We start from the raw sequence: 16,024 nt of genomic DNA on the forward strand, positions 1-16,024 counted from the left end.
ACTTCAGTACTATGTAAGACAGACTTTTAATATAGAGGCAAGGGGAGTCCTTAAAGGTTTCTGAGCTGAGCTTTTTTGAACTCCAAATGGCATTTACCACATAGCTCTTCCTTCTCTGCTGGCCTCTGTTCTGAAGAAGAGAAGAGGAAATAGAGACTCTTATTGCTCAGAAAACTGATGACAATTGCTAGAAAGGTAATAGAACACTCTGACGCTGCTTATCTTGAAAATTGCCAGAAATCTTGAGTTAGAGTAGAGTAACAATTATAGACAGTTGAGGAGAAAGTCTTGACTTCTAATTCAAGCCAGTCTGAAAGTCAGACAGCATTTCACTCCAAGAACTCACAGTGAGTTGATAAAAACTTGAGTTACAGTTTTGGAGTAAAGACATTAATTTGTACCTTAAGTATTTAATTTCTCTACAAGTTGCCTTAAACATACAATCTCTATATGACTATATATTATTTCATTCATTCAACAGTTATTGAATATCTACTACATGCTAAACAAGGATTAAAGTTAGGCCCCTACCTATAGCTTGCTGGGGAAACAAACATAACCATTAATTATAAAACTGCAAGACAAATGCTATAGGTATTATGGGAATAACTAAATTAATTCTGAGAGACTGTTTTAATGAGTTTTACTTTTGAAAAATAAATTAGAGAAGATATTCACGAAGATAAATTACTGAAAAGAAAGCCTAGCTAGAACCAGGAAAAACACAAACTTTGGAGTGTGGCTCACATGACCACTGCCTCGTCAGTGGCAGAATCCAACATGTGATGGTTCAATTTTTTTTTTAAAGGAGAAATAAAAGCTTATTTTGCAAACCCCAAATAACTAATTTATTCTACTTATCTGACAAGACAAAAGGAGACGGAAACAGTAAAAGAAAAAAATGTAAAACAAGGCCTTAGTTTTCCTAATTATAAAATAAGGAGGGGCGCCTGGGTGGCTCAGTCAGTTAAGCGTCTGACTTGGGCTCAGGTCATGATCTCACAGTCTGTGAGATCAAGCCCCGTGTTGGGCTATGTGCTGACAGCTTGGAGCCTGGAGCCTGCTTCAGATTCTGTGTCTCCTCTTTCTCTGCTCCTCCCCACCTCATGCTCTCTCTCTGTCTCAAAAATAAATAAACATTAAAAAATGTTTAATAAGCAAAATATTAAAGTTGATAAGGACTAATTTATATTACATCTAGAAAGACTTCAGCACAATGCCAGCACACAATAAGTGCTTAATAAATGTCAACTGCCTTTATTTATTTATTATTACCATTATATGATTTACTAGTATAAAGGTACATTTACTGGCTTTTTGAAAGTTTCAATCAAGCATCTAGAGTATGCCAGTTAGAACTTAAATAGATGGGTAGAGACTCATTTCTAAATCCTTCAGGAACTGAAACTTCTTAGTAGATACTTTTGTTTCCCAAAGACAGACTGTTAACACATCTTAAAAATTATTGCTCTCTTGAGGCACCTGGGTGGCTCAGTTAGTCCAACTCTTGATTTCAGCTCAGGTCATGATCTCCGTAGTTCATGAGATCAAGCCCTGCATTGCGCTCTGCGCTGACAGTGCAGAGCCTGCTTGGGATTCTCTCTGTCCCTCCCCTGTTCACATGCATACACTCTCTCTCTTTCTCTCTCAAAATTAATAAGCTTTCTCTACAGTGTTTATTTATCTTGAAAGAGAGAGAAAAGAGTGGGAGCAGAGAAGGGACAGAGAGAGAAGACACAGAATCCAAAGGAGGCTTCAGGCTCTGAGCTGTCAGCATGGAGCTTGACACGGGGCTCAAACCCACAAACCATGAGATCATGACCTGAGCCAAAGTCAGATGCTTAACAGATGGAGCCACCCAGTGTCCCTCAAAATAAATAAACTAAAAAAAAATTACTGCTTTCTTAAACCAGGGAAGAACCCCTTAATAAGCTACCAGTGCCACAAAATAACGCAAGCAAATGTAATTTCTACAGACTACAACTGATTGAGACCAGATCCAAAAGAAATACAATGAAAGTCACATATGTAATTTTAAATGCTCTATATTTTAAGAGTAAAAAGAAACAAGTAAAATTTATTAAAATACATTTTATTTAAGCCAGTATAGCCAAAATATTTACATTCCTTTTTGGAATCCAGTACATTTCACACTAATAGCACATCTTAATTTGGATTAGCTATATTTCAAGTGCTCAGTAGCCACATGTGGCTGTATTAGATAGACAGTACAGACTCAAACTTTATCAGGGAGGGTTTCAAATAAGGGAAGTCTCCCTAAATAAAGGTTTTAAATACTGAGCCATGCACTTTGTGTGAAAATTAATTAGACTGACTCCTTATTACCAAACAAAAGCACACTATAACCTAAAGCTTCAATCATTCAATCAGTAACACCATTGCTGAGGTAATCACAATTGAGATCAAGGAGTACCACAAATCTTTACAGGGTCAGAAACAGGCCAGGTTGGATCATATAAGCAAAAGAGCTCCAGATACAATAGTATAAGCAATGCTCTCTTCAGAGCTAATGGTTCCTAATGGTATTTGAACTTAACTAGACCAAAGCATAATTTTTTTTAAAAAAATTCAAACTAGGGGCACCTGGGTGGCTCAGTTCGTTAAGTGTCTGACTTTGGCTCGGGTCATGATCTCACGGTTGGTGAGTTCAAGCCCTGCATTGGGCTCTGTGCTGACAGCTCAGAGCCTGGAGCCTGCTTTGGATTTTGTGTCTCCCTCTCTCTGCCCCTCCCCCACTCACACTCTGTCTGGCTCTCAAAAATAAATATTTAAATAAATAAATAATTCAAACTGTATGCTAACACTGCCTTAAATAGGTTTTTTAATATTTTATTTATTCTTGAGACAGAAACAGAGCATGAGTGGGGGAGGGGCAGAGAGACAGGGAGACACAGAATCCAAAACAGGCTCCAGGCTCTGAGCTGTCAGCAGAGAACCCGATGCGGGGCTCAAACCCACGAGCCGCAAGATCATGACCTGAGCCGAAGTCGGATGCCCAACTGACTGAGCCACCCAGGTGCCCATGCCTTAAATAGATTTTTAAAAAATCAATTCTTTAATATGACTGAGTTAGAGATCTATATATTTAGGAACATGGATTCTGACTACCTGACTACAAAGTTCCAGTCTCTCTTCAACCAGGGAATGAGAATGTTCATTCAGCTACTCCAACCAATGTTTGCTGAGCACCTATTCAGTAAATGTTGTGCTTTAAGTGCTGAGCTGGGAATTGGGGATGATAATGATGATGATGACAACTATGAACACGTACTGAGAATTTATCACATTTCAAGAAAGATATTAAGCATTTTACATGGTATTAGTCATATTTCCATTTCACAGATGAAGAAACTGAGGCACAGACAACCAAGTTACTCGGCTAAGTCATGTCACATGTCAAACTACACAATCTAGTTAGAAAGCCATGCTCTGAAGTAATATACTATGTTGCCTCATTAGAAATAAGAGACAGTCTCTGCTATCACACATAGTTCACAATCTACTGGAGAAAAAAATATAATTCAGTATTATAAGTGTTCTGAGAAAAGGAAATTGAATGCTCTCCAAGCTGAGGTAGATATCAAGGAAACCTTCCTAGAAAAGAAGACTCATGTATTCTTCATCTGAAAAATCAGGATAAAACTACTTACCCGCTAGTGATATTGCAAGAACTGAATTAGAGAAATTATATAAAGCAGGCATAACACAATACATAATGACTATCATCGTAATTACCTATCTTGTTTACTGGTCCAAAACCAGGATAACAAACTGGCCTGACAGGATGTAGCTTTTACTTCCTCATGTTCTTGCTAAAAGGACAGAGACAGGAAGGAAGTAGAAGCTGACAGAAGGCAAATAAATATTAACTCCTGCCTCAGCACAATTCACCACCACCACGCTATCTTAGTGACTGAAGCAAGTTTTGATTTTTCACTGTCAAGAACTTCTCTATTTGAGACACTTTACTTTCAGAGCAAGGGTTCTTAAAAATGGATTCATGGATAGTTTTCAAGGGTCTGGGAACTCCTGAAATAAATGCAAAATGGTATACATGGATACACATGTTCTTTGGGGGGCAGGGGATAGAGTCTAAAAGCCTTCATCGGACTCTCAAAGGAAATCCCTGACACAAAAACAGGTTGTCAAAATATGAAACAACAGCCCAATAACCTAATGCCCCTGTGAGGATTAAAGATCCTTTTATCTGTAAAATCCTCTTCTACAGTCTTCAAAATAAGCTATTATTCATATCTTTTGCCCTTTCATCCTTTAATATATGGTTCCTAGTCTGTCATAAACTTGGCAGGAATTAAGTCTGGGAAATATTCTAATATTTATAACATACTTTGATTTATTCATTCAACCTGCTAACCTATAATGAGATTTTGTTGTATCAGATACTGTGCGCCTTAACTTCTAGACCTATCCAAGTAAATAGGACATAGCCCCTGCCCTGAAGGAGTTCAAATTAAGGAGGGGGGACAAAAGGACCACAATAAAGTATGGTATTATTACAAAGGAATAAAGTTTCTAGAAGTAGAAAGGGAAAAAAGCAATTAGCAATCAAGATTTTAGTGGTTTGACAAAGCAGATGATATTTAAGCTGGGTCTTGAAGCATAAGTTAAAGTTTACAAGGTAAAAGCTGTGCTCAGGCAAAGGGGAACAACTGGATGAGAGGCACAGAAGAATAAAAAGGTGTGGCATGTTGACATGAGAGGTCCACCCACCACATGACTGGAGAAGAGGAATGAAACCAAAATGTAGAGCACTATGCTCAACACTGAGAGTACAAGAGCAAACACATAGTGTCTGCTCTCAAGGAGGTTGATGGTGTCAAAGAAAAGGATTCTACTTTACTGTGGGAGGTGGCTAAGACAAAAGAATGGTCAGGATACCAAAGGAAAACATGAAAAAGGAGCTTTTTCATTTTTTAATTTTTTTTTAACGTTTATTCACCTTTGAGAGACAGAGAGAGACAGAGCATGAGCGGGGAAGGGGCAGAGAGAGGGAGACACAGAATCCGAAGCAGGCTCCAGGCTCTGAGCTGTCAGCACAGAGCCGGAGGCGGGGCTCGAACTCACAAACTGCGAGACCATGACCTGAGCCGAAGTTTGACACTCAACTGACTGAGCCACACAGGCGCCCCAGGAGCTTTTTATTTTTTAATGTTTATTTATTTGGCGGGGGGGTGGGGCAGAGAGAGAGGGAGACAGAGGATCCGAAGTGGGCTCTCTGCTGACAGAGTCAGATGTTTAACCGAATGAGCCACCGAGGTGCACCTGAAATAAGAGCTTTTATACCATATTCAGAAAAGTGAGCTGGATCCAGCTGGGGATAAGAAGTCACTCAGAGATCTGAGTTGTATTTTGTACATCAGTTGGAGGTGCAAAGGAAGGGAGGAGAGACTCAAAGCACAGAATCAATTAGGAGGTTACAATAGTAATCCAGAGAAGAGATTAAGGGTTAGGAAAACTAAGACAGAAGAAATAGTACAGCCAGGACAGATTTCAACAATACTGAAAATTATTTTCTCATCTGTTATATAAGCTAAGCATTAGGGATAGAACAGTGAACAAGCAAACAGTCTTTATGCTTAAAGTACATAGGCTAGGGCCCCTGGGTGGCTCAGGTGTTAAGCATCTGACTTTGGCTCAAGTCATGATCTCACTGTTCATGAGTTCAAGTCCCACATCGAGTGAGCTGAAGCCCTGGTTCAGGTGAGCTTGTGCCCCGCTTCTCTCTCTTTTCCCCTCACTCACTTGCGCCCTCTCTCTCTCTCTCAAAAAAGAGTACATAGGCTATTGAGAGATCCAAATAAAATAGACAATTATAATAAAGTATGGTAAATGCTATGACTACTATAAATATTAAAACCATGTAAGATTTGGTAAGTATGAGGGTTGGAAGGTAAACAAGTCAGAGAAGGCCCCCTCTTCCAGAAGAAGTGATGTCTAAGATGGGATCTGAAAGATCAGGAGGAGGTGACCAGGCAAAGGAGACAGAAAGGTAGGAGTGATTTCAAGAAACATTTCAAAGATAGAAGAAAAAAGAGGAAGAAAAATCTCAGATTTCTAGCCTGAGTGACTAGATAAATGGTGATGTCACTGAGAAAGGCAAATAAACGAGACAAGGATAGTGGTCAGGGGAAGATTAGGAAGTCATGTCCTACTGGACATTCTCTAGTAGGCAAATGAAAATACAGGTCTTGGGCTCAGGTGGGAGATACAGGTATTTGAAAAGATTATGGTATTAAAACTATTTCTTTTTACGTTAATGGTCTTTTTATTGGAAAAAAAAAAGACTAACATTTACAACTTGGAACAGACACGAAGTTTAATTACTTGAACAGCTGTTGATGGTTGTGCTGAAGTCTGCAGTTACAGCCTACTCTGCTGACTCCAAGTCATGGTTCAGAAGGTTTTAAAAACAATTCAAAGATGCTCCCTCAGTAAAGGTTTCTTTTTAAAAATTTGTGTGAACGGTGACACCTCTAGTACAATGTGGATAACACTAAACCAATATGCATAGCATGCCATCAGGATGTGTATCATCGTCACCATGGGTCAGGGCACATGGAAGTACAAGAGGACCATCCTGCTAAGTGAAGCTACAAGTAAACAGTTTATCCTTCACCCATTTTTCTGCACAGCATGCTGACATAAGCCAATTTTAACTGTTAGTTTTGAATAAACCAGTTATGACAATTTATACTCACAAACTGAACTTGAATCCATCTGAATAGGTTTTAAATTTGTTTTTTCATTTTTCATTTTCAATACAAATGCCTGACTGTGCTCCATTGTCAAGTCGTACACATGAAAAACTGGCCAGCCCAAACAGCATATTAATCATTAGCAGTGGAACTGCAAGGAGTCCACTAAGTGCTTCCTTATCATTAATGTAGTACAAGTATTTATATTATAAAACTACTGTGTAGCTTGATCTTTAGGGGACAGGACCACCAGGCAATACATGAAGATTCTGTGTGTGTGGACATGAGGTATTTTTGAAGGTTTTATTATATAGAAAACAGAAGGAGTAAATGAGCTTGTTTTTTTGTTTTTTGTTTTCCCAAGAGGTAAAGTAAAAGATTCTATTTCATTCTTCTGGGGAAGGGTGGGGAAAAGGAATTGAAAGTAGGTCTTCATCTTGCGGTCATTATCTGTACGAATTCTTCATAGTTTACTTGTCCATCTCCAACAATATCTGCTTCTCTGATCATCTCATCCACTTCTTCATCCGTTAGTTTTTCTCCCAAGTTTGTAACAACATGACACAGTTCTGCCACATGGATATAACCATTGCTATCCTTGTCAAAGACTTGTAATGCCTCACCAGCTTCTTCTTCACTGTCTGTATCTTTCATTTTTCTAGCCATCATAGTAAAAAATGGTGCCATTACCGTCAGCCTCCACCTTTTTGATCATGTTCTGCAATGTGGCTTCTATTGGGTTCTGGCCCAGTGACATTCTGACAGTTCCAAGTTCCTTTGTTGTGATGGTGCCAATCACCATCTTTGTCAAACAGGGAGAAAGCTTCCTTGGACTCAGCAATCTGTTCTTCAGTCCGTTGATCAGCCATGATATAAACGAAGGGAGGAAGAACAGAGGGAGCAAGGGTGGCAGCACCAGCACAGGGGCTGGAAGGGTTGGTGGGGACGCCTCTGCTTCTGCTTCTGCTGCTGCTGCTGCTGCTTAGGCTCAGTGCACAGTCAGCACTATGTCTCTGCCTCCACAGACTCCAAGTAATGGCACTGTGCCCGCGAGGCTCCAAGCACCACTGCCCTGACATTACAACTATTGCTTTTCCTTCTTGAAGTTAAAAATATCATGCTAATTTAATCTGATTGACACAATTAAATACCTATATAGAAAATGTTGAAGGAGTTATATTAAAAAAAATTTTTAATGACAAAAGACACCCTGCCTCAAGCTCTCAATGTCTTATATTTTCAACTAGAAACAACTTTGTGAACCAGACATGGAAATGTCTCATTTTCTGACTAATAACAAAGAACATTCTTTACCCAACTAACTCTTTGGGTTATATACAGCTTTTCTTATCTACTTTGATTTTCAATGCTCAAAACAAAATATTATTCTAAGGAACATACAGTCTTTTCATTATCCTTTTCTGTATTTTCCAAATGTTTACAAGTATGCATAACTATCACTGAGAGGGGAAAAATAAATTTGTAAAGCACCATATTCATTATATACTCATCACAATTCCATATTATGTATTGTTTGTTTGCAGGTTTGGGCCCTGCACTAAAATTAAATATCTTCATCTAAAAACCAACAAATAAGGGGCGCCTGGGTGGCTCGGTCGGTTAAGCGTCCGACTTCGGCTCAAGTCATGATCTCACAGTCCATGAGTTCGAGCCCTGCGTCGGGCTCTGTGCTGACAGCTCAGAGCCTGGAGCCTGTTTCCGATTCTGTGTCTCCCTCTCTCTCTGCCCCTCCCCTGTTCATGCTCTGTCTCTCTCTGTCTCAAAAATAAATAAACGTTAAAAAAAAAAATTAAAAAAAAAAAAACCCAACAAATAAGAATGGGCTAATCTTTTGTCAAATAACAATTTAGTAAAGGCCATAAACAAAATTTGTTTGAATTCTTTTTTCCTGTTTTATAGTTATACTCATCACATCCTGATATATTAATAAACAATTTAAAGGCTGAAGAGCAGTACTATGGCACAGAAAAAAATGTTACAATAACAAAAACCAAGATTTATAATGCACTATCTTGAAGAGTGGTGATATAGTGACCTAATACAACCATTTACAAAAGTGAGTTTTAGCAACCATAATTTTAGTATGGGTTGATAGTCTCATTATGACATTACTAGAGTTGACAGATGATGGAAGTTTGCCTACACTGCAGATCTTACCTCAAATAAAAGCCTAGGAAAAATATGTTCATAAATGCCAAATCATGTATAAGTGTTTTACACATTTACACAATGTGACTACAACCTAAAACCTAACAAGTTTCACAGATTCCCAATTCAAGAATGATTAAATAAAATAGCATTTACCAAGATACACATTAGAAACAGAAAAGTGTGTGTGTATATGTTTATACAGTCAACTTGAATTTTACTTTACATACCTCTGTAGGTCAACTATTTCATTGTTAAGGGTATCTAGCTCCTTAATAGCAGAGAAATCTGCAACAGGACTTGATCCTATGATGTTCTAAAAACAAAAAGTTCACAATTATAATGTTATTACTATGAAATTATATATGGTGAAGCATTAAAAATTTTTAAAAGCACTACATGGATGCAGACTACTCCATATTTACAGTACTACTAATACTTTCAATTTATTTACGAAAATCATATCTAGTGCAATTTTATACACACACACACACACACACACACACACACAGTTATGTACTGAGACATTTTCCCTTAAATTCTCTAAAAGTTGTTGCTCTACAATAGGTGCCAACACTTCAGATCCCAAAGTCTTTGTCACTTGATCCTAGTGCCTGTTTAAAACATTGAAGTAAAGCAGGTATCAGATTTATAAACTACTTCCTCCACTGAAGAATAAATTTCTTGGGGAGATGTAGGGTGGCTTTATTTGTACTTGTGTCATCTGGCACAAAGTAAGTAAACAAATTTTGGTGAATCTCAGAACCATAATGGTAGTTGATTATATTCAATTCAACATTTACTTTTGTTAAACAATTTTAGTGCCTACCCTATTTAAAATAAAACCAATTGCTCAGCATGTTCCATAGTAAATATTAATATCACCATATATGAAACTATCTTCATATATGACATCCTTTACATATGGTTTTCTTTCAGTAATGAAAGTGTCAAACTTGGTCTCTGAAAGGCACCTGTATTTAGAAAATCTAGCTGGGTTTATTCTGGGATCTGCCATCCTACTAGCTGCATGATTTTACTGTAAAATAGGGAAATAATCTCTTCCCTGCCCACTTTAAAAATTAAATGAAATAAATATTGTATGTAAAGTCACTCCAAAACTTTATGACATTTTATAATTGTAAGGTATTATTATAATTAATTTCCTCCAACAGAATATGCTCTTAAGATGGATGACCTCCCAATGAGTTGTTTCCACCCTGGCTCAATCCTCCTTTGTGAACCATTTCTGATGCCTTTTATAGCCGCTTGAAGTCAGGGCAAGAAGGTAACTGCTTCTTCAGACACCTGACCTATCCCCAGTGCTACAATCAGACTGACAAATAACAAAATAATCACCATTAAAAATTGTTAAAATTGAGGCCTGAACATGTAAAACTAAAGTATACTAAGGACCTTATTAGCAGAACATAAAACTTAGTATTATGAACTTAATGTATGTCACCAACTTGGACAACAGAAAAAGAAACCTAAAAGTTCATAATATCCCATCTCCTCACATTCATATGACGATTTACAATTTACCAAGCACTTTCAAATCCATTAATCAATTTTCAAAACTAACCTGAAAACTGGGTTGTAGCAGTTATTATTATTACTAACTCAATTTTAGAGCTAGGGAACCAGATTAAATGACTTGCTTAAAGTTGAACCCAGCTAAAAAGGACCCATTGATTAGGAGACCTCTGGTTAAATTCAAGTCTATTTCACACAATGCCCCTTGGCACTTGCATATCAAGATCATTTAAGGTAAATGAAACCATTACCCTAAAAGCCAACGTGATAAACAGATATGTCAATAAAATGTGGCAAATAATTCCTTCCATTTTTTCAGCACACTGCATTATTAGTCCTCAGATGTTTTGTTTTGTCTATCACTACCAAAATTCATCTATTAGGATTCAATAAATGCTAGTCTCAATTTCATATTAACCATAGTAAGTAAATGCACCTCTTACTGTTTTACTGTGTTTCACTAATATACAGACCCTTATCATCCTAAATTAAATCAGAAATTTTAAAGTGGATTTCTGAACATGACAAGTATTCACTAGGATTTTAAATCTGTCTAAATTTGACTTATGAGCTAGGTTACCTGGCCAGACAGTTTGACAGTTGAGTAAAATGAAAAATTAGCACATGATCTCACTTTTACCACCAAAAGCAACTTACATCACCTAAATGCTACTGAGAAATCTGCTATGAAAGGTGCAAGTATACCAAGAAACTCATGACTTCCACACCTCTTCTGTCACTCTAACTCAAAAAATGTGATTCACAGCTGACAGTCTTTCACTATCAAAAATATCATCAAATAAGAAGGAGACAAATAAATTTAACCTCAAACAAGTTAGAAGGGGATACCACAGATGACTCTAGAAGGAAGATTAGTGCACTGTAGTTGGTATAGCTTGTGTCACTCCTCAATTATTAACAAAGAAATTAAACTCCCATTCTAAAGTAATAAAATGGCATGCAACAAGGAACATGGAAAAACTTTAGCTAATAGCATCTGAAGTATAAGAAGGGCATATGGAGAAAAATGTAGCATGTTCCCTTCTTTCAAAATATTTTCTCTCACCCTATTTTGTGCATTACACAAAAATTCCACTTTGGTGATTTTAAGTGGATTAAAGAGCCTAAGGAAGGCAAGCTAAAATGCATACAAGGACCAAGTGACAGACACGTGACAAAATCATGCTGTTTAAGTATTTTCTCTGCATCAACTTTGCCGCTTAAAAAGCCTCTAATTTCAAAATTGTAAACCAAAAACTGTAATGCTAAAAAAGGCATAAAGTAAAGCTCTAACCTTGAGAGAGTAGAGTTAAGAAACTGACAGTACAAGAAAGGCGAAAAGCAGAGTGCTGCAGAATGGAAAAAATAGTCCAAACTAGAAAAAACACAGAAAGCAATATTCAAAAAAACATTAGTCAAAGCTGCAAAAAAAATGCAGTTCTAAAAAATTTAGATTATAAAGAGAAAAGAGATTATTCAAGAGACAAAACAAATGCAAATTTTTAATATATAAGGTTAAAAATTGTGATTAATAGATAATAGTGATAAAATCCCATTTTAATGTGTAATACTGATATCTAACATAGACAAAGTTATCTATGTTCTAGTGAATGGACTTCAGACAAATCTATTAAAAACTCTGCACAGCAGATGCAACCTGGAGTGTCTACTAATGTTATAGACTTAACTGAACAAACATAATTTCAGAGAGTTTTGTCATTATCTGTAATTTGTATTGCTGAGAGACTTAGTGGGTATAAGATAAAGGTGGCAAGGGGAAAAAAGTCTGCATAGGTGAAAAAAGGGAAGAAACAACTGAAATACAGGTATTGTAGAGAGCACACACATAAATTTGTAACCTTTATCTTTCTGGGTGGCATCACTTTTAGCTTTCTCCACAACTTGGGAAATCCATGTCCTACATCACAAAAAATCTCAAAACCTTCACAAAATGTGCCCCCCCCCACCAAACTCACAAAATAGATAATCAAATATTTATTTTATTAAAAAATAAGAACAAAACTCTTAGAAGTAACTTCTGTACCTGGTGGCTATAAATTTCCATTTAGTTGACTTTGGGGAAAAATCCAATTTTGACTTTTACTAGGTTAAAATGGGATTTTTTTAAAACCTATGTGACAAAACTAATGCAAACTAAAATATTCTCCTGACATTTCCAAGACAGCTCTCCTTACACCACACATTTGACAACTCTTACTATATCTAACTCCGAGGAATCACCACAGCAATAATTGCTTTATAGGTACAAGAGATTTAAAGATACAAAGCATGTATTCTTAAAGGCAAACAGCCATTAGACAGTGTGAGTCCTTTTAAAGCTCTATTAAGGGCAAGACACTATAAATATACTATGCTAGGAAGGATTTCTAGAGGAAAAGAGAAAAATCAAGGCACAGCAAGGCTAAATAAAACAATGTAGTTTTGAAAATTCCCACCGCTGGCCAGAAACCTGGCTGAAACCTGCTGGTCACTGTTTAGATGTGAGATTTTGGCCATATCCTCAGGAAATGAAGATCATCTATGTGGCAAAAACCACACAGATTTCTTCTCAACATGATGTTTTTCTTGTTTATATGTAAAATTGACACCAAGAAATAATAATCTTCCAGATTTTGTTTTCAAATTCCTATTTTCTGTAAGAGTGAATCATCAAATGAAACAAAGTAATTCCTATAGATTTCATTTAAATTTTATACCTTATTCATAAAAATTAATTCACAAATCCAAGAGGGGTAAAAAAGACCACATTTTTCCACTTTTTACTTTGGAAAATATGGTTGCTATATATGTAATGAATGTTGGGGTAAATGAGCTGCAGTCCAAGGATGTCATACAAGGCATTTGAACATATTTATAGACACAAACTAAACCACAAACAGCATACTGCTCTGCTCCTAGCCAGATACATTTTCTCCACTATTACCTACAAATCAAGTCTGTCATCTAACACAGCACTTGCTCCTTTCTGTTAATACATTCAGGTTTTCTTTTAAGTTGTCTTACCTTCTGTAAACTGGCCCTGTCTGATGGTGGAACCATCTCAGGAGTAAGAATGTGAGGAGGATCAATGCCCTTTATTAACTTTTGATTGATTAAGTGAAAAGCCAAGGCAAACTGATCCTTTGAAAGCTTCCCACAGTCCTTTGTGTCACATAATGTCCTGTACAAATAAACAAAACGAACAGAATATAAATGCTACAACTACCATTCTAAAAATCCAGGAAAAATGTAATAGGACTAGGTAGCTTCTTAAAAATGATCAGTTGAATTAAAAAAGAAAGTCATAACTTTTTGGGTATGGCTTGCCCAAAACTCACTCAAATGTTAGAAGAGAGAGATCAGCTAAAAGTTTTAAGAGAAAGAGAATGTTCACCCTGGTGCTGAGCAGAGGTCTCTTATATGAGTTTGCTTTGTGCTTTCTCACCAATTTCCAGAACCATTACAGGTTAAGAGTCATAGTGGGCCAAAGAATCCCAACATTCTAAATATTAAAAGATGTTAAAAATGAAACCGAAGTCTCAACAAATTTGGTTCATTAGTGGCAGTAGAATGATTCTAAACCAAGCAAACATTTCCATGTTGGCTTGCCTCCTGCAACTCTTGGGAATAGGCGGATATAAGGATCACCAAGTCAAAGTAGAAACAACAGCTGCAAATGGAGTTCATATGTGAAGAGAAGGAAGCAATCTGGAAAGCTTTACAAAATCACTTAAAGAGAAACAGCAAATGTTTTATCCTATTTTTCTTTTTCTTTCTTCCTTTCTTTTTTCTTTTGTTAAGCTCAGCTTTCTGAAGTCCTGATCCATTTCATTCATTTAAAGGCAATGTGGCCTGATGAACAGACTGTGGGCTAAGGTGTCAAAGAAACCCTGAATTCCAGCTTCTCTACTTATTTCTTCTTGTGATCTTGGACAAATTTTTTTAACCTCTTCAAGCCTTAGTTTCTTCATCTATAAAGTAGAGAAAAGACATATCCTGCAAGGTTACAGTGAGAAGTAAGGCAAAGTACATAAAAAGTCTGGGCATAATGCCAACAAACAAGCCCATGACAGCTGCCATTTATTAAGTACACTGCCTAGCCTAGGCACTTGAAAGTGGCAGCTATTATTAGTTATACATATTTAATCTTTCCTAGTCTTGAGTTCTTGTTCCTCTTAAGGCAGATCTACTGTCCTCCTTTGTTCTTTTCTAAGTTTCTCTATGCAGCTATGTGGTTCCACACCTGATATTTGCTGCCCCTTGAAAACCTCAAGATAACCTCTGGTATAGTCAGGTGGATTGGCAGCAGGCACACTATAAATGTTCATATGTATTGTCTCATTTAATGTGAAATTCACTAGCGACACTAAACTTCATGTTTTTAAGGACCAGGTGTGTAATTCCTATGTAAACGTATAAAAGTATACATATACCCTACAGAATTATGTGAGCACACATTGAAGACACTGTTTTTTATATTGCTTACATTTCAGATTTTTGGATTCTCCCTTAAAAATTTAAGTTTAGGGGTGCCTGGGTGGCTCAGTCAGTTAAGTTTCTGACTTCGGCTCAGGTCATGATCTCCCAGTTCATGGGTTCAAGCGCCGCATCAGGCTCCATACTGACAGCTCAGAGCCTGGAGCCTGCTTCAGATTCTGTGTCTCCCTCTCTCTCTGTCCCTCCCCCACTCACGCTCTGTATCTCTCTCAAAAATAAATAATAAACATTAAAAAAAATTTAAGTTTAGTTGATATAAACAGATGCTGCATTTTAACATTTTAATAATCATTAACTGATACTGTCAATCTTATAACAGGTAATCCATTCTCAAACTTTTGTCCATTATCCAAAAGAAATCTCCAGATTTAAATTTTCTCCATAAAGAATTTTGAAACAAAACTGTCCGATTTATAAATGCCTAAAAATAAGAATGCACAAAACTAGAGTTATACAAAACCATATTTTTTAAATCAATTTAAATAAAATCTTACCAAATATGGGCTAGTAAAGTAGAAGGTAAACCTGTCTTCAGGAAAATTTCACGGACTTCCAATCCAGACACAAATCCATCCATATCTTTATCAGTTTTCAGGAAGATCTCATCATATTTAGCCTTTTCTGCAGGGGCTACAACCCACTACAGGAAAACAAAACAAAACAAAACATGTATGCATACACACACACACACATATACACACACACACACACATATGTAAAATCTTTGTCAGAATGAGAAAAAAATTGAGGTGTCATTCTTTCAACCCATGACAGTATCTGTAAAAATTCTGAGCAACTCTACCCCACTAACTATAACAACAGTGTACCATTTCCATCACACCCTAATCAAAATGCTGTGGTGAAAAGAAAATTACAGAAGGAAAGTATAGGTCAGCTGGGACTACATTTATAGATGCCCTTTTTACTTTTTCCTTAAAAGTAATTTACTTAAAAGTAATGAGTAAATTCAAGCATAGTTAACTCTTGACTTATGAATAACCACATTAATATGGGTAACTGGGAAAGTCTATATAAACAATATTCAGTTAATTCTCAATCTTCATTTTTTTATAATTTCATTCAGC

The 16,024-nt window shown here is 36.7% G+C and overlaps 1 protein-coding gene and 1 pseudogene across 3 annotated transcripts in view; both read right to left on the reverse strand.

The window, feature by feature from the left end:
- EPS15 (epidermal growth factor receptor pathway substrate 15) overlaps nucleotides 1-16,024 on the reverse strand; it is a 145,570-nt gene that overhangs the window by 66,239 nt on the left and 63,307 nt on the right. For all 3 annotated transcript variants that reach the window (XM_025934971.2, XM_025934969.2, XM_086716938.1), the window contains exons 10-12: nucleotides 15,434-15,579; nucleotides 13,467-13,623; nucleotides 9,137-9,222 (exon numbers count right to left, since the gene is read on the reverse strand). In XM_025934971.2, the coding sequence (XP_025790756.2) occupies nucleotides 9,137-9,222; nucleotides 13,467-13,623; nucleotides 15,434-15,579 (389 nt within the window). The remainder of the gene's footprint in view (nucleotides 1-9,136; nucleotides 9,223-13,466; nucleotides 13,624-15,433; nucleotides 15,580-16,024) is intronic.
- LOC147578011 (calmodulin-alpha pseudogene) lies at nucleotides 6,333-9,126 on the reverse strand (annotated as a pseudogene).

This window comes from Puma concolor, chromosome C1 (assembly GCF_028749965.1).
Source record: "Puma concolor isolate L17-30 chromosome C1, mPumCon1.1.hap2, whole genome shotgun sequence".
NCBI lineage: Eukaryota > Metazoa > Chordata > Mammalia > Carnivora > Felidae > Puma > Puma concolor.